This window comes from Ixodes scapularis, unplaced genomic scaffold (assembly GCF_016920785.2).
Source record: "Ixodes scapularis isolate PalLabHiFi unplaced genomic scaffold, ASM1692078v2 PGA_scaffold8__174_contigs__length_109621045, whole genome shotgun sequence".
NCBI classification, from domain to species: domain Eukaryota; kingdom Metazoa; phylum Arthropoda; class Arachnida; order Ixodida; family Ixodidae; genus Ixodes; species Ixodes scapularis.
Window position 1 is genome coordinate 30996048 of NW_024609883.1, and position 26571 is coordinate 31022618.

Below are 26571 nucleotides of genomic sequence, written 5' to 3' on the forward strand. Positions count from 1 at the left end.
AACGAGACAACACAATGCGCATTGTGTTGTCTTGTCCCGACTCTCGTTCCTGTCTTGAAGCACTATTATGTTCTCAAAGTTTCGATACCAACTTGCTCAAGGATCCACATTACTCAACTTTATCTGCAGCTTAATTTACAGCTATCCCGAAACATGGCCACTACCAAACTGTCCACGAGGCTTTTCTGAAGACCTTTTATCTCGTTTCACGCTCTTACCGTTTCCAGGACGATTTCCAACTATTTGAGTTGTGCATATTTTCCGTGAGGGTTGGGGATTCAACGCAAACGCCGATTTGTTTTTTTCTAAACGTAAACATGTTTGACGTAACACTGTCTGGCCCCTGATGAAAAAACTGAATCAGTTTTGAAACGTCGGGCTCCTAACCGTTTAGAACTTGCTTAGCAAAGGTTCGTATTTTCCCATTTGTTTCTCACCACCAAAAATTTGTACCGAATAATAATGAATCTGTGGGAAAAATATAAACCCAGGCGAAGCATCCTCGAACTCTAAGAGAAATAAACTCCGAAAACAGAACCCTAGATATGAGGGAGCTTACTAGAGCTACGAGAACCTCTGTACGTGTAACTTCATTATGTCGCTCCAGATGTGGAAACGTTTGCTCACCACTGAAGGAGTAGTTCTCGGGCCACGTCATTGGCCATCCGCCGGGCATTTTCAGGCCACGAGCAGAAGCGTATAAGGAGATGTGCACTTGAGATGATCCTTTCTTTCTCATTGTTTCGAATGTGTTGGAAAGTGCAGATTTTGGCCGTCTTCCCCCCAATCGTAGAAAGCGGTGAAAACGAAAACCAGTCATCCCCTGTACCTGTTAACGATGTTAACGAGCTGGCACCACTTGCAACTTGCCCAGTGCATTTGTCCGGAGGGCTCCGCAGTCTCGAGGCAGAACTGTTTGTTGTTGCGACGCCAGTCTCTGCGGAGCCCCCGAGCACAGTCTCGCCGCGCGATCTCCCGCTCTCGTGTGTTTGTGCGGGCAACCGCACCCGGTCAGGCTTCCCTGTTGAAGCCACCCTTGGTCCTACGACTGGGCGGCCATCGCTCGTGCCACTTGCGGTGCCCGTCGTTCCGGCGTGCTCGCCGCGTCGTACCTGTACAACCAACCAGTTATACCTCTAGCGTGTTTTACAATTTTACGTGCCCTGTATACAGTATACAAACTCCTATATAAGATTCTATGTTTATACATACAAGTTTTACAAATTTATGTTTTACACGTGGAAGGACTGTTTTTTGTCGTTTTACTTGGTGCACCCGTTGCCGCCAGTGAATTCCGGTGCCTTAAAAACAAACCGGTGAATGTGTTCATTTTTATTGCACTTGAGAGCCTCTTGACCGCGTCTTTTTTTTAAGCAGACGGCGGGGACACTGTAATACTGCGAGTGGATATCTGGAAGTAACTTGCGCCTCGGAAGGCTGTCCGAAGCTTCTGGAGAGAAAAACTAATACTTTGCAAGTCCCGTGGGCTTCGATGTGGTTGGATGCTTTGTCGGCATGCATTTATGCGAAATCACTGCTGAATGAATGATGTCAGATAGCTAAAGTGTGCTGCACCAACTAAGTTGCCTTCTATGACGGAGACACGGGCAGTCCGACTTTTTTTCCGTAATTATTTACACGACCCATTTTTCTTTTAACATTGCATGGAGGTAAACCAATAAATCCTAGATGACTCTGAGAAACATGCAAGCAAACATTAAAAACATTCCCACGTAGCGGTTCCTCCTGTGGGAAAAGCAAAAAGTAAACCCATGCGAAACATTCAATTTTGCTGTGTCTGTAGATCTTAAAGGTATGGTAGCTTGTGTCGCTACTGTACAGTCGAGGGTCTAGCACCTGAGTCGCACAGCAATTCCACTGACCGAAACCTGTTGGTTTCGGTCGAAACCAACAGGTTTGAAAACTTCTCCCGACAGAAGAGCCAACTTCGTTTGGTGGAAACTAAGCCCAAATCCTTCCAGACAGTTGCAAAGTTGTGTAACCCCACTACAGAAACAGTATTATGCAAGTATCATTGCAGGAGCTTGATCCAAAAAGGTTAAAACTTCTATGAGCAACGTAATTAGATTCACGTCCTCGTTAAGTGCGGTGAATCCGTTGCATAAATTATCTATCGGTTGCATGTCAAATACTCCCCGGTGATATAAATTAGCCCAGAGTATTTTGCTGGGGCGTGACTGATGGCCCTTGGCAGTTACATACGTAAACCCCAAAAGTTCTATGTGTGCAGTTAAGACAATGTCTTTATAGTTCATAATCCCATCCCCTTCCTCAGTGATGCCATATGCCAAGCAATAAGGTTGTATTGCCGCAAGTTTAGTAAATACATGTTTCATTTATTCATATATTTCGTAATGAAAAAAAAGGGATGAATTCAACGTTTCGGGTGAGAGAGCGGCTGAAAACTGGTTCTAAAAATAGCCTCAGAATCTTGAGGATGCCAAAACCTGGTTAGCTCAAAGGACTCGTAGAAGCGTTGCAGTCAGGCCAGTGTCCCCGCTGTTTGCCAGTGTGAGCGACCCCCCCGTGGCATTCCAGGCCGTGAGTGCAGCAGTCCGTCGTCGTACCTGATTCAGCCGAAAATCCTCGAGGCTTCTGTGCTATCCATTGCCGCTATTGAACCGTGCCTAGTCACCCCCCTTGGAATGTCACTCGGATGGCGTCTGCTCAAGCTGGTGGGCGGTTCTTCGGAAGCGTCCGCAGCGTACCTTCGGAACGGGGCTCGTGGGTCGACGGAGCGTTGGCTCGAAGCTTGGGCTAGGAGCTTTGAGCCAGTCGTGATCGTGATCACAATTGGCTCAAATCGATTGGCTTTTATCGTGATCGCGAAATCAAATTGGGAGCCGGTAACTTAATTTTTTTATCTTGTCGGCCAGTCGCCCAATTGGTTTGCCCCAACATTTGCTGAACCAGACGTCATAAGTTACTGGAGTTGTTGGAACAGACGAGTTTCACAACTCGCATCCAGGCCGCACAACCTTGTGACAAAAATAAGTTGATGCCTGGCCGGCAAAATAAAAAGATTAATTTACCGACTTCTATCGTGACTTGCGAAGAAAGCTTACAGCCTGAGGTTTGAGCCGCCGCTTCTGCACCGTCGTTCCGCCAACACTTGTCTCGAAGATGCGTTACAATGTGTCCCTTTATCTCAGTGTTGTTTCTTTCGTGCAGTGATCCTGCCGCGAGTGTCGGGATTACTTGTGTGCCTTTGGCAGTCTGGATTTCGAGTGCTGCGTTTTGTTGTGTCCCAGGTCAAAGAAGAGCATTTCTCCAATGTGGTTTGGAAAGTTCTTGGAGCCCTCTTCAGATTTTATTCCACCAAGATGCTTCAATTTTGCAGCAAAACGAATTAGGAAAGTGGTCTATTGTTGGCAAATTGAGCCTGCATTTGCAACCTTTGGAGTTTACGACCGTTGGTGAATACTCAACCTTGTTCGTTCAAAGCTTTGCTGCGGCTCGATTCGGAAATTTTGATCTCCGAAAAGCAGTTGCAGCTTGTTCAAGTTAATTCTACCAGTGTGACACCGAGACTGGCAACAGTTCTATCGCTCGTCGCACCTGCACCACTTCTGGGCCTATGGGAAAAAAAGGAGTCGATTACATTATTCGAAGGGAAGGAACAGCGAAAATGTGCATCCGTTGTGCAATGGCCGTGTGTGCCCTTATGTGCCAACCAAATGTAGCACGACTAGCAGTTAAGCAAAATTCGACAATCACCGTGCATCTGCTGCACGGCGCTGCGTAAAGTGAAAACATGGCAACGGTCTAACCTAGAGCCACTTGGTGAGCTACACCTCAGAGTAATGACAGTTGAGCCATCTTGGTGCTTCGAATCATTGTTGCCAGTTATCTGAAATTGCAGGAAACGCATTTCCGTTTTCTGTTCTTTAGAAGCATTACTGCGATAAAGCAAAACGATATCATTCGATCTGCCCGACGCCGTATCTAAAGCCGAGGAAGACTCATTTTAGAATAGAGACGATCGCCAGTTGTGCCTGCTCTGCACCAGGCCCCAAGATGGCGGCGCCCTTATACATGAGGGAATGGAGTGTGCATACTCGGAGCGTAGCTTATCTAGTGGCTCCTGTTCGGCCGGGCCTGGCCTCGCTTCCCTAGTCGCCCAGTGGATGCTCCAACAGCCCTGCTCAGACGCTTCCAACAGGAGGAACAAGCCTCCACGAAGTCCCTTCGTCCGGTATCTGCCGCGAAGCGCATTGTGCTCAAGCCTCAGATGCCAAAGCCCCTGGCGGACTGCCGGGGGCACTCTACCTCAGGAACGTACAAAGTGCCTCAATTCCTATTTTTATAGCGTTCGCGTCGCCACGGCGACGGTGCAAGTGTTCAGGCGAAAGCCGTCGAATGTGTTCAGCGCAGCTTGTGTAGCCAGTGTAAGTGCTTGCCCGGTGTGTTCACTGTGTTCAGATAATCCCCGTGCTATCCAGTTTATACAATAAATTTTACACAAACGAGCCGAGTGGTTTTATTTTTTCCTCACTTTCGAGTGGTGTAAAAGCCCTCCAACCAACTAGGCAAAATGGCCGTCTACTCGCAAGCTATCACTGGAATCTTGGTTTGCCGAGTAGCGTGCCATAGAGCTTGAAAGTCGGCATGCCACATTTTTCGGTGTATCAGACTGTACTCTTACAGTCTGTGTGGAGAGACTGCATTCAAGATGCATCACCATTGAAAAGTTTGCACCAACAAATTGAACAAAAGTAATCCCCTATGCAAATTCTCAGTCGGTCTATACTCATAGAAAAAATATATATACTATCTGTATATATACAAGTCGCACCATTGTATAAAACTGTTGGGAATTTTGTGGAAAAACCGCAACTCGTACACGGAAAAATATAGTACTTTTTCGTATCTTTGAGGAGCTATTGCCAGGAACTATAATTTACATTACTGCTCCAATCGAGCACTTTCCATTGCACTAATAGTTTTGATGACATCCTTTCGATTCTAAGAGAAAAGTGGAAAAGCTGCTTATCGCTTGTTCACGCAAACAGGTGAAATAATAAAGTAGCGATTTGAGCTAGTTGGTACTTCAACATGATGAAACAGTGCACAGAACACCTGAGGAAGAGTACACACTCTTCCTTCGTGTTCTGTGTGCTGTTTTATGTCGGCTCGATTTGCTATATTTTTTTAAACACCGTGTTTAAAAAAAAAATATAGCATTGGAAACCATCAATTGGTGATCGATGGTTTCCAAGCGCCGTCAATTTAGTGCAGAAAATTATGTTCCACAATCTCCTGGATAGCCAAAGAACTGTAGTTTCAACGTAGGCTTGAGCTTTATCACAAGCTGGTGGGCCATCAAAAATAGTCCCGAGAACGGTGGTTGCACTTGTCTAACATCACTAACTGCTTGCATCAGTCTTTACAACAAAGATGGCTTTATTTACAGAATTCAACTGTATTGTGGTGCGTTTTCTAGACCTCAAGAGCTCTGAGGACACTTTGAATTATCTTATAGGCATTGCTTCACAGATGGTTGTCGGTCCAAAACTGCCCTGAGCCGCCGTGCACGTTTTATGTTCCCAACGAGGTGCACCAAAATTCTAAATATGAGGGAACTGCAATCGAGGCTATGACAGAACCAAGGTAAAACACGAGGAAAGCATTCTGCTGGGGATGCGAACCAAAAATAGACGTCAGTTAGGGTACACTAACTTTCAGAATAGCCATGGGTGTGGGGCACATTTTGTATATTCTGAATTTTTCTTACTTGTTGTTTAATTCAATATAGCTAGAAGCTTCCGCTTATACATTGTATTATTAAGAAATAGAATCTTAAAATATTTTTCGCACATTATAATAATGTTTTTCTTTAGAAAGAACAACTAATTGACCACATTTTGACGTGTCGTACTGCTCCATACGCAAGCTAGTTAGAAAAATAAAAATGTTTGCACGGATCTTTTGAAAATGGACCTTTTCCGAGTTTGGCCACAATTATGGCGCGCCCTCGAGGGAATCGCCTGAAACACTTATGGGGGCTATGGGACTGTTGCTCTGTGGTCCGCTCCTGGCGCGTCTTTTGGTCCGTATGTTTAAACAGGTGTTCCCTGGTGGCATTGTTGTCTTTCACCATTCTGAAAGTCTCTTTGTCATCGCTTCGCATGCATCTTTTCAAAATGGCAGAGGGCGACCCTGGACGATTAACGAAAGCCACTGTATAAGATACAGACAGACTCGTTCATCTTTATACCTTCAAAGACGGATATACCACCAATGCAGCATCGGTGCCTGTCAACTTCCGAGTCACTCAATTGTCACTTTGTTGTCGGCTCGTGCAAGCAACTGAGAAAGGGGTCGGCTTTCAAGGCAGAGTGTTATGCAAGGAAAGTAATGGTGACCAGTTTCGATCCTGACCCAACTATCCACCTTGTGCGGTCCGTTTATGAGGCCCGGCCACTACAAACAGCTAAATTTCGCTCTTCTTGAGCGTTTAAGTTAATCGAGCTTATTCCATTCCGTCACTTCGCCGTTTTGTGTACCGTGCGAATGCACTGGGCATCGCCGTACCCAGGGCTGTGCATACAAACTTGGACAAGGGGAAATCTGGGTGGTCTCGATATCGCAAAGGCTCACCTGTGCCGTCAAAGATAAGAAACGGTATGTTAAAAACACCCCTTTTTGAATTGAGCACGTTTACAAACTTCCGACGAAGTGGGCCCTGCAAATGGGGGTTCATGTCAGGGTTCTGTCGCCATAGGTCTTAAATACATTTCACACACTTGAAACAATTCGCCAGACTATCTTTTTTAAACTTTTATTGTCGAAAGACGTGAATATGTATAGCGCACGCCTGAAGAAAGGAAAGCTTTATCATTATTCTTTACTTGAGTATCGGGTACGACGTTATTACGTAACACAAACTCGCGTGTACACTTGCTCTTGCTGTCTTTCAGTTAAAAGCACAATGTCCCGCCATCACATTGAGGGTCCAGCCCCCGACATGGGGGATTCGCATCATAGGCTTCCGAAACTTGGGCTTTTGAAAGCAGGGCAAGTGGGAGGGTGGGGGTGTTTGACATGGGGTGCTTTCGTGCACCACCTGCAAAAGGCTGCTGGAACTCCATAAAATCTTGCATTGGAACCATTTCTGCTATTTGTGCAGCCTACAGCTGCGTGGTAGTGAGGCATGGCGACTATCAAGCCAAGCTGCGAGAATAGCAGGAGAGTCAAGCTGAACCAGCACTGTCTAAGCAGCTCAGCGGACGAAAGAGCCTCCAAAAATGGTGTCTTTCCCTTTCTCAGGGTTGGCGCATGTGCCCAATGATCTTTGGGAAAGGTCCATTGCGACTTTTCCCAAGGTCGGGAAAGAGATAAGGTGAAATGAATTATAGAAGTCAACCTTCGCTTACGGCTGCAGGGTAGCAGATAACTACTGTAAACTCCTCCTACTGCACTGCAAGCATAGGTTATCCCTAGAGTCAAGCCAGGGAAGCACATTTACTACAGAAAAGCCTAATACAATATGCTTGCAGCACTTAGGCAGATTGGATACTCTTGATCAGAGCCACGATTGCTCCGAAAAAGCACTGAAGATCTTGAAATGTATTTTATTCTACAAATACTTTAGAAACGAGAAATAACTTTCATGCAAAGCGTCTCGCCCCCCTCAGCTGGTCCACATCATACAGGTCATATGTAGACTGTGTACCTCGAGGACCATTCACACAGGAGTGTTTGCTTACATTATGTTACTAGTCACTAAAACATCCGTGCAAGGCTACTCCTTGTGCAGATTGCCATGCTTTATACAAAGCACAGGCATCCCAGTAACTCAACATAAGCATACATAGTAAAACGCAATGCAAGCAAATGGTGTGTGAACCGAGCTCCAATAGACCGATCGCACCAGTCAGTTTGGCTGCGCCACCACTGCCGCAATGCATCCAGGGAACTTTAGCCTTTTTGCACCTGCGACAACCTTGCTGAAACTTTGTGCGTGCAGAGCCCGCGATGGCAAGAGTTATCTCGAGCACTGCCGCCCACCTCCCGTGAACCAAAGTTGTGGCCACTTCACGCACACACCAGATGCTTAGCGAGAGGGGTCGATTGCCAGGATGACACGAGCTCCCAGATCCCTCCACAAAGATCATTGGAGACAAGTTTGCCAGCGAGGCTCTTCCGTAGGGCAGATCAAGGGGAAGTTTGCTCACCGGTCCTCGATCCTTACTTTCTACACCCTTGCAAAACTTTGCTGGGCCAACACCACCCAAAATGGCTTACAAACCCTCTCCTCCATGGAACATCATCACACTTGGATAACACTAACTGGACCCAAGAACCCTCAATTGGACACAGCCAAACACAGCACTCATGTCCAATCTGTCTTTTGTCACTGTGACGACATCAAAATTCTAGTGCTTTGACTTCTAGGCTGGGTTCTCTTCTTCCACCTGCACAGACCACCCAGTTTGTCAGATGCAGTCTCGCAGCAATTGCACCCAACTAGCAAATTTCGCAGGGAGGTTTCACTATCTATCTATTTGTTTGGCATGCACTCACCACAGTTTGCACATCTTGGTTGTGTGCCCTAAAAAGTAATTGGAAAACTGATAAACGTTGGCTAAGTGTATAACTTGGCCAGGGCTCTTGTGAGAAAACAACACTTTTGGTGGCTCTCGCACAATTTTATTTGCAAAGCACACGCAGGGCTCGCATCATGGTCTTTTTGGTCCGAATCTGGGGTGGCTGCTCAGTCCAACTGCAAAGAAACCATTGATCAAGTCAGCATGGGTAAAACTTCAAAGCATGCTTTCGGCAGCACGAGGCAATTAACCGGATAGGGATAGAAGGATGTGTCTGTAGCCTTTCAAGTGTTACACTGTAGCTCAATGCTCCTCGTCACTGTGCTTTCCAAAGGTTGCACCATTTTGAACAGATCAGCGCACTCATTCCAAGATAGTTTAACCTTTGTTTAGAATGCAACTACATCTTTGCAGGGTATGGACAGCCAATCATTGTGACACATACCAGAAGCCCCAACGTGCCCAAAAAAGTTACCTCCACTGAGCACTGCGTTTATAGGCTGAAAAATAAATAGCACATTCCATTTTAGACCCTTCTTTCAATGACGAATAAATGCTCTATGGACCCTACAGGAGAGTAAATAAAGCAAGATTTCCTTCGTACAAATGTCAGCCATTCGAGTAAACATCATATTAGACTATATGGAGAAAACAACAACTTATTTGAACTAAAAGTAATGATCAATCTGAAAAACAGGTCATCTACTTTGCAAAGCAGCAACGTTATGCCAAACGGCAGCGTACAAGTAGTTTGCTCCTGCCTTGCTTGTGACAGCACTGTACAATAAGTGACTGACTTGGATGAGGCAAGTACCAATCAAGAGTTCTTGGGAGGGAACAAAACAAGGAAAAAGGTGGAAGGCAACACCCTAGCTGCTATGCCACCCTCAAGGATGGTTTGCAGAAAATAGATTCTGGACTAACCAAAACCAATTCTTACACAATGCCAGTGCACATTCCAAGTGTATGAGCAGCAAGAATGCATTCAGCTTAGGTGGGACGGCATTATGTTTCTTATTGGTATGATGTGTTTCGACTGGGTGATCCCTATCCTTTAAAGGGGTACAGAAACAAAAATTTAAATATTCAAATTTCGTTCGGAGACGAGTCAAGCATGACGGATAATAACCGTAAATGATAATTGCACATTTATATTTTGAACGACTGGCTCTATTTTTCGCTCCAAACGGTGCACTCGAGCAAGCACTTGAAGAGAAGCGAACGGAGAGTGCAATGAGTCATGGGATATCCGGCGCAAACAAAAACAAAGAAAAGATTTCCCGCGTTCATGGAGTAGCAAGGCAGGCGTGGTTATGAGCTTCGCCCTTGGTGGCGTTGTCAGCGTTGTGGCGATGTCAATAGCGTCAGCGCGTTACAACCGAGCCGTTCGAAGTACCCGTGGGGTGACGAGCGTGTGGCTGACCCAAAGGAGCACATAGCTTTCACAACACTGTCAGCTTAGGGCTAAACGGGGTGGGGAAAGCAACTTTTGTTTGAGTTTTGAGCGACGTGCTAATCTTTTAGGGGGAGAATGGCTGTTTCCGGTAGCATGAACGAGGGTCCGAGAAAGGGGAGTCCTTCCTTTTTGTCTTCTTGGACCATTCGGTACAATGCACAATTGGCGAGTTCAGGAGGAAAGCTAAGAAGGAAAATGTTGAAATTCCGAAGGGCGGCGCTGCTCGGAAGGAATCTGCTACGTCACGACTACGTAGCAAGTTCCCCAACGTTGCTGATTACCTCCCAAAAAGGCTCCGCATGCATCCACCAGGTGCACATTGAAAGATTGTTTATTTAGCTTTCAAATTAGTTTTCTTGTGCCTTTCAACGGAAGACTGGTGTTTTTGAGGTTAGGATGCAACATGCAACAGATACAAGCTAGAAAATGAGAGCTGGAATTTCGTTTCGCTACCCCTTTAAGGCCCTGTCACACTGAGGCAACAGTTGGACAACTCTATCTGGCAAAACAAAAAAACTGTGTTGCAGGCAGACTTGTACCGTACGCATTACTTTTTGGAGCAATTTTGTAATCACATGAGTAATTTGATTACTTTTTGAAGTATTAAAATTACTTCTAACCGTTACTATTTTACTACTACTACCCCCCCCCCCCCCTGCACACACCTTTTTTTTCTCAAATGACAGAAATAAAATTTGCTTCTTTTTTTAAACGGGAAAAACAAAGATTTTTGCGGAGCTGTAGAAAACGAGGTCAACCCCTTGGTATGTACAGTTTTTGTGGAATGTCTCCTTTTTTACGAGCTGAGACTGAGAGTGGGAAGCCCCAGGAAAGCCCCAGTGAGTGACAAAGGCCATTCAGGGCGAAGTTTGAGGGAGCAGAATGTAGCTTTGTAAGTCCTTCGTTCAAACTAGCTGTCTCACGTGCACACACACAAAAATAAAATAAAAAAAAAAAAGAAATTAATCCTGCTTACGGTACCTGCTCGCAGCCCAAAGGAGAACCAGGACCGAAGAATGTCTTAGGTTTCGAGTGGAGAAGTGGTCGAGGTGATCTCTTTCGCTAATGGATACTACAGATGATCCGTTTGAAATCCTGGAGCTGTTGCTCTTTTGTATAACATGCGAGTTCATCCTCATGTGAATAAGAAAATGAGTGATGCAAACTTTGAGCGACAACCCTTGCAAGATCAACAACCCCTCCTCCGCCCCCCCCCCCCCCCCCCCCCCCAACTGGCCAACGCCCAAATCATTAAACTTCTTCAAAGGAATTATATGCTTGTGTCCGCATTGAGAGGGTCCAACGACCACGAAAAGGGAACCCGTTTTTTCTTCTTCAATACTTGTGAAAATGGGAAATATAAGTTAGAAGTAGTTCATTGTTATGACCGCTAAGGATGTAAGTCTTCACGCAATAAAGGTAATCAGAAAAGTAACGGTTACTTCTTTAAGTAATGTCCAATTACTTTTGCTGCCAAGTAATGAAGTAATCTAATCAAATACTTTTAAGCCAAGAGTAATAGTAATTGTAATATCAATTACTTTTTTTTTTTGGTAACGTGAACAAGACTGGTTGCAGGCGACCTCGTCACACCGCGGCAGCAACAACGGTTGGATAGCATGTTGCTGCCGCCCACTGTGTTGGCCGATTTGATGTCCAACCACCGGTGAAGATGACGCGCGCATGTGCTGCGTGAGGCGGTGAAGGTCGATGCGAAAGGGGAAAAGTGCCATGGTACACTGCAGCCATTGCATGGGGGCATCTGGCAAACATAATAATCGAGTCATCTCATTAGGAGTAAAAGGCCCTCGTTCTGTCTTATTACAGTAGCCACCATTCCACTATTATGCACATTATTCTCGCAACATTTAGCTCCCGACATTGCCCAAAAAATTTAGATGATGACGAGGCTGGCGCAGTTGACGAGCAATCTTGTTTCCTCTCAAGTCGATGCACAGCGGACGACACCAGCCAATAGAACCAATGAAACAGCATCAAAAGTGCGACATTGTGGCATTTGTCATCTCTCTGGGCGAGTTCCCTTATTATCTCAACCAATCTAGTATAGGAAATGCCATGTGAAGTGAACTTTGTGTATATTTGAGCCTTCAACTGTGCTCTTACCCAAGATGAAAGAAACTATCCACTGAGTAGACACACGGCGCACTTCCATCATTGCATGTATGTTGTTTGTGTGTGTTTGATATGACCTTTTTTTTTCCCTGCTCATGAACAGATTTTGTGTTGCTTGAACTGGTATTTAATAAAAGACATACCACTCAAATCATTAGGGAAGTTTAGAATAGTTCAGCCTTGCACCTAGTGCACCCAAGGAAATGAACTGGTCATCACAGTGCATGTGTCAAAGCCAAATGTATTTTGAATGTGCACGCTATTTTTCAGAACAGGCACAGGTACCCAACTCGCCCTAAAGCGTGTTGGATTCTCTTGGCTCTGTTCAGCATGAGCAGCACAAAACAAACCATTCTGAAGGGGACAGATGTACATGCAGCATGTACAAAATGTCCCCCCAAAAGTAAATTTTTTGTCTGCATTAGCTACCAGGAACAGACCAAATGTCTTTGTTGTAAAGTCACAGAAAATCACTTATAACTTCTGAATCGGATAAAGGCAAGCTCCGAAATATCAATATTTGTTTCAAACCACCAGCGCTACGTTTAGACTGATACTGGCCGCTGAGCGATGCACAATTTATTTTTGGTGTGAAAACAAGGCTATATGTTTCTCCCTGACAGACTTAGGTCAAAACCTTGTTTTTTCACCAAGTTACTCTGTCACATGCACAGAACTGCGTGTTGAGGATAGCAATATGAATGGGGTATGCCTATTTAAAGCTCCCTATTTACTGAACGGATGGTGTTAAAAAGAGGGATGCCTGTGGTCCAGTAACACATGATACCAACCTTCATGTCCCAGACACTCAAGCACGTCCTAGGAATCTTTTTGAAACTCCGTTTTCTGCAAGCCAAACTGGCACAGTTGGTTGCGGCACTGCTGCCCAGCGCATCAGCTCGCAAATAGTGTGCATAATTCATAATCCTCACAACATAATGCATATGGAGGAATGCTTTTTCGTCATTAGGGATACCAGAGATTGCGGAATACAGACGGGCTTATTCTACCATCGTTATCTCTACCTCAAAGGACGTTTTGAACGATTTGCTGATCGCGCACGAGTGATCAGGCGACATCAGCCGGACAGGAACATGACCAAGCTGCAGTCTGCTAATTTTTCGAACACGTTTTTGAGCACGAAAGCGGTCATCTTGAAAACGGCAAAACGCCGTGCGCTAAAAGCCTACCTTCTTGAATCCAATGTCGGCGGCGTACTGCCTGAAGCATCGGCGGCAGATGTTCAGCCCGTACTTCCTGATGAGGCCGTGGTGGTTGGCGCACACCCGGCTGAAATGAGAGCGCCGAGGGCAAGTCAGTCGAGGCGACTACTACATCTATCTGCTCACGTCGCAAAAATGTTCATCATTTTATTTACATATAATGGCAAGCAGAATATTTTTTTTTTTTTTTAATTTTCGCGTAGTGGGCACCGGACAAGCTTCCACGTGTTACCTTACCCGTCACTCCTATGCGACCCAGGCTTTGTGCTTGGACCACCACTCGCCATGGTTAATATAAACACATTAAGCTCAAAAAAAAAAAAAAAAAAAAACAGTTTATCTAAGCATTTTTTTTCCTGTCTGCGTTCAAAAAGGTAAATCGCTCACTATTTTATTGCAGATCCAATGCGCGTGTCATTAGGCCTAACCCGCTACAGTGTTACAAATAACTCTCGCACAAACGAGGGGCAATAATCCCAATTGTAAATCCGCCCAAGAAATGCCCGTTTATTTCAATTGAAAACTCACCAGTAGCGAGAGCCCGGACCATACTTCCTGGGGTGAGAATACCAGATATTTTCGTGACCCATGGTTCGACGACAGCAAGGCTGATCGACCGGCGCAAAAGAAAGGAAGAGAAAGGCTGCGGTTTTGGATCGGCTTGGATCGATTTGAAACATAAATGGATAAACAAACAAGACGATGCAATTTTTTAAATTAGAAGGTGCACTGCGTCACCTAGTGAGTATTCTGCAACCTGTCTTCAAAAACTAAACATTTCTAAAATAGAAAAAAAAATATCTGATTTTTACGATTTGAATGATTGAGGTGCCTCTCGGCGATCCAGTCCCTGCACGCAGCCAGGAGTCTATAAATAAAAACTAAAACGAAACAAAATAGGGTGCTCGGTTTGTTTCGCAACGCGCTGATCGAAGCTGTGTACGGTACTTGTGTACTGCACGTGCGCTCTTCACTTCTAAAATGCTAAAAAAAAAATAATTGATGTTAGGAGACAGTGGTAGACAGGCTTTTGTTAAATGAGCTCCGGGTGCAGAGAAGCCGAGGCCTGCCGGCGTGGGTTTGCCTTGTTTACGGTTAGGAGGATGACCGCATGACTCGGAAAAAGAAAAAATCCGAGAAACCACGGTATTACGCCAGTAGTACCGTATTAATTTGAAAGCATATTTGTGTTTTGTTCTCTCAGTAACGTAGGTTCCGGGATCCGCAACGTCAGTTGTGTACTAATTTTACCTCCATTTAGAAAACATCTTCAAGGCTTCATCGTATTGTATCACCAGTTACAAACTGCATATGGGCGCTAAACGCTGTCAATTGTTTGCTTATTTCTCAACAGTTCACGCCTTAAGTCTAAAGCTGCGCCAAGGCCAACCAGGCGCTCAAGTGAATCTTCTAAAGGCATCATAGTGTGGCTTCTGGGCAGCCTGTACGGAATCTGCCTTTCCACACTTGGTGCCGCAATCACCCTCCTAGGTAGCTTCAGCAAGTGCTGTAAGCAGTCTCACCATTCTGCTGAGCAAGGGGAAGACAACTTGGGAAGCACCTCTAGCACAGCTGCCACGCTCTGTGCAAAGATCTTCCAGAAGGTCAGAACAGGCTAGATTAAAAAGCTCTTTCAACAACACATTGTTATGCCCACAGGCAAGGACTCTGCTGGTTACCGGACGTGATATCCTTAGCAGTGCTCCACCATGGTGGCCCGAAGGGACTGGTCAGCCAGGCCACCAAGAAAGCTCAGACGACAGTGGCAAGCCCTTGCTGGAATCTTCCCAATCGCAAGAAAGTGAGACCGAAAGCACAGAGGAGCAAAGGTGGGCCCCAGTTTGCAGTATCTGTGTACTTCAGCTACCAAATTGCTGCTTCCACCATCCAGGTTTGCAGACGACATGTTACGAGCAAGTGACCAAGACACTGCACTATTCACCTCCGAACGGGATGTGCACAAAACAGTATCAAAGCAACCTCCGAGCATACCTTCGGGGAAAACGGACGAGAGATTCAACAGCACTGAACGTACTCAACTAAAGACTGTTGATGGCAAGCCTAGCTCTATTGAAGTTCCCAAAAATTCTGGACACGAGTCGAACCAGCCTCAGAATACTGGAAGAACACAGGTCAAAAAGACTGGAGGTAGGAAACGAAGCCAGAAAGCTGACCTCAATGACAGAGTGCCCGAGGCAGTGCAAAGTGTTAAAAGAGGTGGCATTCCAACAGAAGAAACCAGTAAAGCTCAAAACACCAAAAGGAATATTGCGACTGATATCAACAAAAAGGCACAAAGAGTTGTTCCTGGAGAAAATGGTGAATCTAAAAAGTCCCCATTGCTAGCATACACACAGTCTCAAATAACTGCAGAGGTGGACGGCAACGCAACAGACGGCACAGATAGCACAGCTCCCAGCCGCAACGCAAAAGGGGGAACAAAAAGAGACAGCCGAGCTATCGAAGTTGGAAAAAAATATGGTCGCCAATCGAGCCAGCTCCGGAATACTAAAACAGCTCAAGTCAAAATGATTGCAAAGACTGGAGATAAGGAACAGATTAACGAGGCCACTGGCCTTGGTTCTAAAACGCCCAAGACAGCAAAAAGCATCAAGACGGATGTTCTCCCAACTGGAGCACCCAGTAAGCCTAAAAAAAACAAGATCCCTCCAACTCTGTTGACCAAGAAAGTACCATCAGTTGAGAAAGAGGGCCTTGTAGTGCAGGTGCCCAAAGAAAACTGTGAACCCAACAAACACCCTGCTGAAATGAAGAGCAATGAAAAGGATGGCACAGAAGGCAAAGCCCCCACTGTCAAGACAAAGAAGGAAGCACAACCATCGAGAGTAAACAAGTCAAAGATGAAAACTAAGACAAAATCAGATTCGGACCTTGCAGCAAAAAGTCGTGGCTTCTTGAAAACGGAGGGCAAGGAGGCAGCAAATGATGGAAGTGAGCCAGACCAAAACACAAGTGGCAACAAAACTGCTGGCTGGCTGCCAGACAAATTCTTGGCGTACGTCAGACTCGCCGATCGTGGCAATGTCCCAGAGATTCTTGTAGATGCCCAGAAGACCCAAGACGGCGCAGTCGAGGGACGCACAGGGACCAGGTTGGAAAAAACATCTTTGTTTTCGGCAGAGCGCAAGCATTCTCTCGTGTCGACCATAAAACAGGTCGTGAGACTCTGCTCAAAGATGCTGCACATACTTGAAGTAAACAAGACTGGAGCCAAAGATGATGAGGAAAGACAACAGAACGGCAGTGGTTCACACGACCTGCAACAGGAGCACATCATCCAAAGAGACCCTGAACCCAACAGCAGCAAACAAGGAACATCAGACGAATTTTGTAAAACCATTTCGCCCAACACGAGCAGCAAAGTTGCAGACGGGACTCTAGACGTCGAGGGTACTTTGGCAAGACCATCGCACCCGCCACCCCTACCACACATGAAGGTGGTAGAAAAAGGAGACCGCACTCTTTCTAACCACACGACTCGAGCATCTAACAATGGGGCAAATGACAGAAGCATTTGGCAAACGCCAGAGAAAAAAACGACAGTAGATGCAAGCGCCGGCAAGATGCAAGGCGTTCCCAGGCACGGAGGGGAGACACCCAGCTCTGGAACCTTCAGCTGGCAGGTCCCCAGAGACCTCCTTGTCTCTGGGGGCCAAAGACTTCGAGACCTCAAGAAGGGCGAGCCTTTCGACGCTGCTCCAACAAACGTTCCAAGGCCCGGCTGGAAACGGGAGGCAGCTGCATCGGCGAACCTCGGGGGATCCGACGAGCGCCCGCCGCAACATCAACACTCGCCCTTCAGCACCGACGGCCCCGGGAGACTGGACGTTGGTCCGAAGCATGCTTCCCCAGTGGGGAAGCTGGACCAGTCCAGGAAAGAACTCTGGGAGAAAAGGGGAGGTGCTCACATCCCCGCAGGGGCAGCGAAGTTTAGGCGACGGCTTCCAGCAGGTTGGCAGAAGCGGCGCACCATGGCAACGGGCCCCGCACGTCTATCGGAGGTGCAAGACGGCCACCATCCGCCTTCGAGTGTGTCTGGCGGCTGCTGCGATTCGTCCCTCGGGGACGACTACTGGCCGTGCCAGCAGGGCCGCTCCGGGAAGGTGAGGGGCCTCATGCGAACCTACGAAACTCCGCAACTGAAGCCGCGCATCCAGAGCCCGGCAGAACGCTGACGCAAGAAGACATTGACACACTTTGCTTCTTCGTGGTATAACTTTATTAAATATATAGCGCTTCGTGGAAATGTAGAACTCTGATATAAAAACGGTGTGACACTGACAAGCGATGCATCGTGAACAATACAAACACACGTAGGTAGCTGTCTTTTGTTCTCTGTAAAAAATATAGCTGCAACAAAGCGCACGCTCGAGTGGAGGGCGACGCTCCTTTCGGACTCTGGTGGGCACTTTGGTGATACTGCATTCCCCCTCCCGACCCGCACGGCAGTCGGTCCCGAGTGCCCACTGAGCATTCCAGGCCCCCGCCCCGAGTCGCAAATTAGGCCGAGTCGCTAACAAACTAAGCAAATTAAAACTTCCCCGGGAAGGAGCGTACTTCACGGAGCCCAGTTTGACGTCGGGCTCCTGAGTCGAAATGCAGCCCTTGGAGTGCCGCAAACAAGACGCCGGTCGCGCGTCGTGGCGCGTCTGGGTCCTCCGATTCAGCGGTGCGGAGTGGCCACGCCGTTGAGGCTGGTCTCGATCTCCCGCTGGGCCCGGGAGATCTTCATCTTGTCCCTGGGCGTGTGGTCCTCGCCCGTCTCGCGGGCAAACATGCGCATCTTCTCGCGAAAGGTGAGCTTCTCTGGCCCCGGCGGCCGCGCGGGCTGTTCCAGGGCGCGCTGCCGCTCGATGCGCTGCCTGGGGTCCCGGTACACCTCCTGGGCCCCGATGACCCCCGGGGTGTTGCCCACCAGGTACGCCGAGGAGCCCGCCTGCATCTGCGGCGTGTTGAGCACCTCGTCGATGTCCTGCAGCAAATGACGCGTGTTCTGTACACAGTCAATGGTGGTTTCGACCAAATATTTTCTAATCGAATGTCTAACAGCATCGAGCCTTTCACTAATCTGTCACCATGCTCCAACGAAAATTCGGCTCAACTCATTAAAGGTTTCCCCAAGCTTCCCCTTGCCCTCCTCTAAGCTGGATGAATTTTAATCTAATTGTAATTATGGACGGAGGCCTCAAAAAGTCCAAAGCCTACAAAAGAGTAAACGACAGATTTTACGTGAAGTTACACCTTAAGGCATTCTACCTCCGCAGCAGTGGAAGAAACTATTGGCAAAGTGCAATGGTGGGGCGCGTTTGGCGCTCGTATTGATAGATGGCGCTACCTCATTATCGAGACTGCTCGCAACCACCGTGGTTTATTAGATGAACATAATTTTTTGTAATGTACCTTTGGTTTAAAAAGAAATGCGGACAATAAAATCAAAACTTTATGTAAAAAATATGTGTTTACATAATGACGAAGCATTTGCTGCCAACGGATTTTGTCTGTTGTTGCACCCTTTCGCTGGTTGACTACACCTTCGGACACTGCTCCCGACGCCATCTATCACCCTGGCAAGTTTCTTGGCCCTATTTTTTACAGAAAGGTAACTACGCTTTTTAATTTTACGAGAAAAAAACAAACTGTGAAATGCACCGTTGACAAAAAGTTTAGATTGCTACATGCAGGCGTAAATTTTTACAGTCCATTTCAGATCGAGCCTGGTGACGTAAGACACTCTATAGAGAGGTGAATTAGAACTATACAATGTCTTATCACGTGAAACAATCAAATAACCAATAAAAATATTCTGGGTTTTCCCTAATGTATAAACATTTTAACGAGTTGTACAATCAAGGATTCAGATCACTTGGCCTGAAAAAAGGCAACAATTCGTAACCAAGCAGTCCCGACCGAGCATGATAACGAAATGGGAACCATGTGCGAGCACATTTGTATAAAGCAGTGTCAAGGCTTGTTCACACTCTTGCGACCTCTTAGAGCTGGGTGCCCGGAAACTTCCTCAAACCAGAGGACACACTGGAGCCCCGAGCAGCAAACATGCAGAGACTGGACGAGAGTTCCCACAGAGCGGCAGACACATTCGTCTGAGGCAGCGTCGCACTCGTCGGACACGGCAAGTCGTGCCGACGGCAATGGCGCCACCTAGTGACGACGTTTGAGAAGTTGTACGCATTGCCTTCTACGTGGCGTTAGTTTCACGCTTCGAAAGGTACGAAATCGCGCTTCCCCTCGAAGCAAATATTGACTGGCGCACCGTTCTAAACCGTTGTTCGAAAGCCCGAACGACTGTGCAAGCCCACCTGGAGGGTGTACACCTCCTCTTCCTCCTCCTCCTCCTCGGGGTTCCCGTTGGCGTCCACCAGCTCGGTGGGCGTCTCGTGGAAGGACACCTTCTTGGGGCCCGTCTGGCGGGGCGGGCGGGGGGCCCCCTCCGCGGGGGGCGGGGGGCAGGCCGGCAGCGGGGGGGGGCTCCTCCTCGACCCCCCGGGCGACCGGCGGTGGCGGCTGCTCGTGCTGCTGGCGACGTCGCTGGGCCTCCCGCAGCAGGCGCTCCTCCGCCCGCCGCTGGGCTTCCAACTCCTGCTTCTTGCCGCTCTCTTCCAGCCGCAACTGGCGCAGGCGGCCCTCCTGCTCCTGCGGGGAAGGCGACGGCTTGGGGCACCCGTTCGCAATGCGCCCCCAACCTCCGATCGGGGCTGGATGCAAGCGACAGTCGAGACGCGGCCGGCCGAACGATGCTCTACTACGTCCGGCCGCGGCAGCCAGGAAACAGTATGCTCTTGGTCCATACGCTTTCCTGGCTGTTACACTCAAAACCTGCCGTAGTTACAGGAAGCTTAAAAGACGCACGTTGTGGCGAGGCAAGACCACCTTACTGTCGCTCCACAGCCAATGAGACGATGGCATTACAGAAACACCAAAGCAGAATGGAGCGAGTGTGAAGATAATAAGCTAAGCTCATTTCTTTCTTTGCTCATCCGACTTCTGCAGAGACCCACACGTAGGGAAATATTTGGGTCGGCTCGACGGGGATGCAAGTTTTGCTCACTTTTAACGGAAAATATCCTTTCGTTACAATCGCAAACCCAACCCCAATCGGGGAAAAAAAAAAAAAGTTGACATGTTTTTTGCAGTTGTGAGTCCGTGCAAATTAAATAATGGTACTAGAGTTCAGGGATGGGCGAATATTCGGTTATTACGAATAGTCAATCGAATTCCTGTTCTATTCGGCATTCGCTTCGATTTAAATTTAAGTGTTTGACAATATCGAATTATTCGACAATATAGGATTATTCAACCTTTCTAAATACAGTCAAACCCGACTATATCGAGCCCGTTTACATTGAATTATTTCTTATATCGAGAAATTTTTGTGCACAGTAATGTTAGTGATAATATATAGCAAAAACTATGGTTGCATCGAAGAAAAATAGCAGCCGCTACCAATATATCAAACTGCCAAGAGCACCGTTTTGGTCTGCAAGCTGGCTTTTTCCCAACGCGAGCGGCCGCATTGGGGGAAAGCCAGCTCACAGAGCACGCTGGCTTTTTTTTTTTTTTTTTTTTTTTTTTCCGGGCGGCTTCGCTTTGTCCGCCAAAGAAAATATATATTTTTTTTTCCTTCCAAACAGATAACACAGCTGCCCCCCCCAAAAAAAGTCAGCTTGTTTTGCTAGTTAGCTTCCCCCAACGCAGCCACTCTGTTGTAAGGGAAAGCCAACTTGCAGAGCAAAATGGCGCTCTTCAGGAGAAGGTGCTCCAACTCGGACGTGCTCTCGGCGCTACTGCGCGAATATAGAAGGCAGCGGCCTCAGCATTTTGGAGTCCGTCGATAGCGCAGACATATATCGTTATCGCGGATACAATGAAGAAAAAGCAGCAGAAGATGCAAGACTACTTCATTGTGTAACATTTCAGCAGAAAGTAGATTTTCGAGAGTCAAACCTTTTATATCGAATTACCCGCTATATCGAACTGGTAGACGTTTTCTTGCGAGTTCGATGTAAACGGATTTGACTTACTCTGGCTTGAATTTCCGGCCAGGTGGCGCAAGCTTCTGAACATTTTTTGACCACTTCATGCTCCCGAACTCAACACAGTTCAAATTAACAATTACAGTACTTCAAATACTAAATAAGGGCAAATATAAAGCTATAGTTTAAACAAATCTTGCGGTATTTGTTGCTTGTACTATTCAAACTATTCGATTCAGAATTATTCGGACAAATCACTATTTGCTTCGAATTCAATTTGGACCCAAAATCCTCTATTCGCTCACGTCTACTAGAGTTGCTTCCCAGCCCCCCCCTCCCTCCCTCCCTCCCTCCCTCCTCTCCTCTCCTCTCCTCTCCTCTCCTCCCCTCCCTCCCTCCCTCCCTCCCTCCCTCCCTCCCTCCCCCTCCCCTCCCCTCCCCTCCCCCCCTCCCCCTCCCCCTCCCTCCCCTCCCCTCCCCTCCGCGAAAAGCGAACAGTTCGAGCCAGAACACCGTGGAGCTCGGACGTCTTTCCAAAAACTGGTGACCCGGAATCCGAAGGCCCCCGCCGCCTCGTACCACAGCCGCAGCCAGCATGCAGAACCTGGCGCAAGACGGTGACACTACCGGCGACGGCGCGCCTCTTCGTTCCCCCGACACTGCCCTCACGGCCATCCAGCTCCGGCTTCCGCCATTTTGGCCGAAAAATCCACGAGTCTGGATAACCCAGATCGAGGCTCAGTTTCATCTCCACCGCATAACATCCCAGCTGTCTCGGTTCTACTATGTCGTCGCCTCCCTCCCTCCGACCGTCGCCGACGAGCTGGACGACATTCTGTCCCGGCCTCCACCTGACGACGCCTACGACCACCTGAAGGGCGTCCTCCTCGAGCGGACGACAGCTTCGGAGCGCACAAGGATCCAGCAGCTGCTCACAGCCCAGGAGCTGGGAGACCGCCGCCCATCTCAACTTCTTCACCAGATGCGGCAGTTGCTCGGTCCCCAAGCCTCCGGCTCCCAGGACCCTATTCTGCGAGAGCTATTTCTCCAGAAACTTCCACAAGGAATACGTATGGTCCTGGCAGCTGCGGACGACATGCCGCTAGACCGCCTGGCGATGCTTGCGGACCGCACCGCTGAGTACGCTTCACCTTCCATCGCGACAATCACGTCCGGGTCACCAGTTTGTGGAAAAGACGTCCGAGCTCCACGGTGTTCTGGCTCGAACTGTTCGCTTTTATTCACGCGCCTCAGGAAGCTCGCGCAGCGAGCTTAGAAAAAGAAGAAAAATTATTTCATATCTCGGAGCTGGCTCCTATAAGTGTCACTGCCCGTTGCATCTTGCCGTAGCCCCCCCAAGAAACACATCCACAAGGTTCTACCACACTTAAAATACTCGTCCCCGTAGCCTGTCAACATACACTCGGTGAGGAACAACTTTACACCGGGCGCAGACTGTTCTGCACTTTGTCGTCGAATCTAGCGTACCTTCTACAGTGATGCAGCCCCGTGCTGCTGCAAAAGGACGGGGCTTCGTCCTGCATCGGGTTCAGGTGCTCTTTTGTGCGAAGGGGACGCCAAATAGAGCCATGCGCTCATGCACATAGTTTCCGAGGCTGGTTCGGAGATTGGCTTTTGAGTGAAACTGATTGCATTCCATCCGCTTGTGAGCGTTTAGGACAATTTACACCAATGTGCAAACCAGCCTCGACGGTGTCAGAGCACCGGGGAGGCTACGCTGGCCTTAACGATGCAACACGAGAGGGTCGAGGCCCGCCCCGGAGCCGTCACCCACCTCGAGCTGCCTGGCCGAGTAGGCCTCGTGGTGGTCCCAGTCCGGGTTTGGTCCCTGGCGGTCTTTGAGGAGCCGTTCCCTCTTGTCAATCCGCTCCATCAGCTCCTGCGGGAGAGGGCGGCGTGAGACGCACGCGTGCCCCGTCCCAGCCTCCATGCTGTCCAGCACACGGACAGCTACATGCTCCAGGCCATCACTCTAACCATGGCCCGTCGCTCTAGTGAGCCAGGCTGGGAAAATCGAGAGTGCATTCGCCCTTGACCATGCAATTGAACACCAAACTAGGGCCGACTACGCCCAATTCGGACAGTGGCTGGAAACCGATAGTTGGGTGTCTAGCTTCCTACTGTGGCTGGCAGCAGGGCAAAGAAAAGGTCTCGAATAAGAACAAGAGAATGGTGGATTGGTTTAACGAAAAAATGAACTAGGCTGAACAATGTCAGTGTGCTACTTTATGGTGGGGAAAAACTAAAAGATATAAATAGATAAAAAAAAGAAGTTGTTCAAAGCAAGAGCCGAAGCGAGAGAAAAGAAAAAGCTAAATAAAGTGAAACGAGTAATTTGTATTAAAGATTAGTTTAGAAAAAATTAAAAACGTTTACAACTTCCTGTAATGCCGAATTAGAGTGCAGCTCTTGAGGAGGAGGAGGGGAGGGTACGGTATGCCCCTTTTCTTCATCCGTACCCTCTAATCCTCCCGTGCTCCTCGCTTCCTCTCCCTCCTCCCCATCCTCCTCCCGCATGGTACTTTATAGGAAACATCCCATAATGCAATGTGCGTGTCACTGCGGTGCATAATGGGATGTTTCCCATAATGCACCGCGCAATTACGCCAACGCGTTACAGTTACGCCGATGGCGACGCCTAACGCTCAAGCCGGAAACGGGCGCCTAAGTGCTGCGCTCTAAAACAAAAGCGAGGAAAGAAAGAAAGAAGAAAAACAGTTAGCCACATAGCTTTTGTTTGGTTTCTGAAGTGCCCTATCCAAAGTTGTTTCTTTGAAAAACCTGGCCACCTCGGCTACCTGGTAAGAGGCCTTGTCTAAACAATGATTATGTCCACTCCTGCTTGGGACCACAACAACGGCCTACAGTACTGCATAAATAAAGCATAGATGAAGCGCGCCTCCTCTACAAGCCAGAGCGTAGAGGGCACAAATGACTGCGCGGCTTGGCCGGTACACGGGCCTCACTGCAATCATCCTGGCATGTCGGTGTATGGGTCCTGCTGAGCTCAGAAGTCAAGAATGTACTACTGATACGACCCAATCATTTGCAATAAGTTAATAGCCCCCGATCGCCCTGTTCTTTACTCTGTCCATGCACACACAGCATTCCAACATTCAGCCACAGTGTTTAGAAAGCGTCTTCGGATCAACTTCTGAGAAGTTTTCCATTAGAAGATCCACCTGTCAGTTTGAGCAGGCAGCACACGGTGGAAACATGCATGCAAAGAGCAAACGGTGGGCAGGCACCGTGCAGAGGTGTGCGAGAGGTGGCACCTACTCTGTTGTGCAGACGCGTCCGAAAGCAGCGTGAGCGGGACAACACACGAGTCAGTACACGGCAAAGCACGGAGCAGAATGAGCGCATGCTTAGGCTGCTAAAAAGTGCAGCCTAAGCAGCTGCACATTTGAGCCTCCAAAAGACACCCGTTCCGATACCGGGCTAACATCTCTGGGCACAGCTACGTCATACCAAGAGTCTCAAGAAAGCTACGCTCAGAGTATCGACGCAGTTTTCCCTCAATGTCCAAAGCCATCGCAATGATTGTTTGTCCATTCATTTGTTTATGCAACGGTGGCTCTTGGATGCTGCCATTTGGGTGCCGTGCCTACAGTGGATGACAAGTTAAGAGTAAAGTGGAAGCTCCTCCCACCCCTTCCCACAGTAACAGAGCGAACACTGGAGAGGAGGTCGCCTCCACTCCAGCTTCCACTTTACTCCTGACCTTACACCGCCTACAGAGCCGCACGGCCGCCCTTTGAGACAGTTATGGTTCCGAAATACAACTATCGAGCAGTAGATATGATGTTAGGAAATCGTTGCAGCATTGTTTTGCCCCGCTGCACTCTCTTAGCAAGCAGGACGACAGAAAGCACTCGTTACTGTCTGTCGGCACGGGTTTGCACGGACCTTGGTCTGTTGACCTGCAGATCGCCGTCTTCCACGTATCGCCTCGGTGACCTCGTCTGTACTCCGTTTCACCTTCTGATAGACCGCAGCGGACGCTACAAGCCATCCTGAACAATTCGGTGCCGTATACATATTGCCTGACTACGCACGTCGCAGTGCCCCTCTCTCAGATCCCGTGACAATCGCACGGCACTGGATTGGCTTCGATAGCCCGCAACCTCCGCGGTCCATACCAAGCTGAAACGAAGTATGGAGTGCCCCGCATCTCGGTCTCGCCCAAAATAATCCGGCTGCATCCGGATGTTCTCCGTCCCGTGTACAAAAAGAATCTAGACCGACGAAACAGGGTTCCTTCTGGCCGGCACCTCAATGTGTGTCGACTTTCTGAAGAGCAGACTGACCAACCGGTTCTTGCCCCCGGTGTTCTCTGCGCACCGCCGGTGCCGATTTTAGATGGCGGCGAGTGTTCCATTAAACCTTTAGACTGTGAATGGTAAGCTGCGGTTCGTGGCATCGTTTTTCCAAATGCATGGTCGAGCTCTACAAAGAGCAATGGCACAAATTGTTGCTTCTCGTACGTAACAATCGTGTTATCCCCACATGTAGGGAAGAAGAGCAGAGACCAACTGACCAACCCAAAGTGACCAAGCCATTGGTCAATTCGTTTTGGGTCTTTCTCTCTGCAACCTTATTTGTTGACTCAGTCCCCAGATGCGACGGAGCGAGTTCCTCACCTCGTCGTCCTCCTCCTCCTCGTCCCCGTGCGCCTGCACGGCCTCCTGGGCCCTGCGCTCAAACTCCTGCTCCAGGCGCAGGGTGCGCAGCCGCTCCTCTTGCCGGGCACTCCGCTCGGGCAGACACTCCAGCTCGCGCACCTCCTCGTCCCGGGCCAGCCGCACCCCCTCCAGCCGCTGCAGGCGCCGCTATCCCACCGGCGAGACACGTCAGCTTCCCCACATTGTCTCAAAAAAGTCCCATTCGGGCATTTTACGTGCCAAACCGACAAAAGGAAACTGGAACGCCCCAGAGAAGGGTCGAGGAGTAATTTAGATCACCCGAGGATCTTTCAACATGCAACCTTCTCCGCAATAAGCCTCCGACGGGTTGCGGGCACCGCAACCGGGATTCGAACCCCCTACCTAGGGATCCGTAGGCCGGCGCTTTGCCTCCGAGCCACCGAGACGGCCGCCACGTCGTCTTGACGCCCGACTGAAGTCACCCTGGCGGCCGATCTTGGTAGCAATGTT

At 48.5% G+C, this 26571-nt stretch overlaps 2 protein-coding genes and 1 long non-coding RNA gene across 5 annotated transcripts in view; 1 reads left to right on the top strand and 2 right to left on the bottom strand.

Annotated features, from left to right (window-relative positions):
* Window positions 1–8651: 8651 nt before the first annotated feature.
* Window positions 8652–14044, bottom strand: LOC121833385. Its single transcript, XR_006076667.1, has 3 exons — window positions 13911–14044; window positions 13350–13449; window positions 8652–8746 (listed from the first exon to the last, which is right to left on the bottom strand). It is a non-coding gene; the product is annotated as an uncharacterized LOC121833385 (long non-coding RNA).
* A 168-nt stretch (window positions 14045–14212) lies between these two features.
* LOC115310830 (AF4/FMR2 family member 4-like) lies at window positions 14213–17670 on the top strand. Of its 3 annotated transcripts, none has more exons than XM_040210049.3 (4): window positions 14213–14528; window positions 14737–14986; window positions 15042–15211; window positions 15274–17670. In XM_040210049.3, the coding sequence occupies exons 1-4, from the start codon at window positions 14494–14496 to the stop codon at window positions 17576–17578; spliced, it is 2760 nt and encodes a 919-aa protein (XP_040065983.2). In that variant the 5' UTR covers window positions 14213–14493; the 3' UTR covers window positions 17579–17670. The 3 variants fall into 3 exon arrangements, with proteins under 3 accessions (XP_040065983.2, XP_029825157.3, XP_040065984.2); XM_029969297.4 differs by having other exon boundaries at window positions 14213–14456; window positions 14874–14986; XM_040210050.3 differs by having other exon boundaries at window positions 14874–17670.
* The window catches only part of LOC115313516 (afadin), a gene marked incomplete at its 3' end in the record, with an annotated part of 69864 nt that continues 60889 nt past the window's right edge, over window positions 17597–26571 (bottom strand). Inside the window, exons 28-31 of the mRNA XM_029972483.4 lie at window positions 26059–26247; window positions 23190–23294; window positions 19721–20054; window positions 17597–18375 (exon numbers count right to left, since the gene is read on the bottom strand). Coding sequence (XP_029828343.3) covers window positions 17597–18375; window positions 19721–20054; window positions 23190–23294; window positions 26059–26247 — 1407 coding nt within the window. The remainder of the gene's footprint in view (window positions 18376–19720; window positions 20055–23189; window positions 23295–26058; window positions 26248–26571) is intronic.

Excerpts from the sequence above, each read along its gene's own strand:
- LOC115310830 (XM_040210049.3), top strand. The coding sequence starts at position 14,494 with ATGACTCGGAAAAAGAAAAAATCCGAGAAACCACG. Across the intron at positions 14,529-14,736 it reads AAAAAATCCGAGAAACCACG|TTCACGCCTTAAGTCTAAAG; the intron begins GTATTACGCCAG and ends ATTTCTCAACAG. Across the intron at positions 15,212-15,273 it reads GAAAGCACAGAGGAGCAAAG|GTTTGCAGACGACATGTTAC; the intron begins GTGGGCCCCAGT and ends TCCACCATCCAG.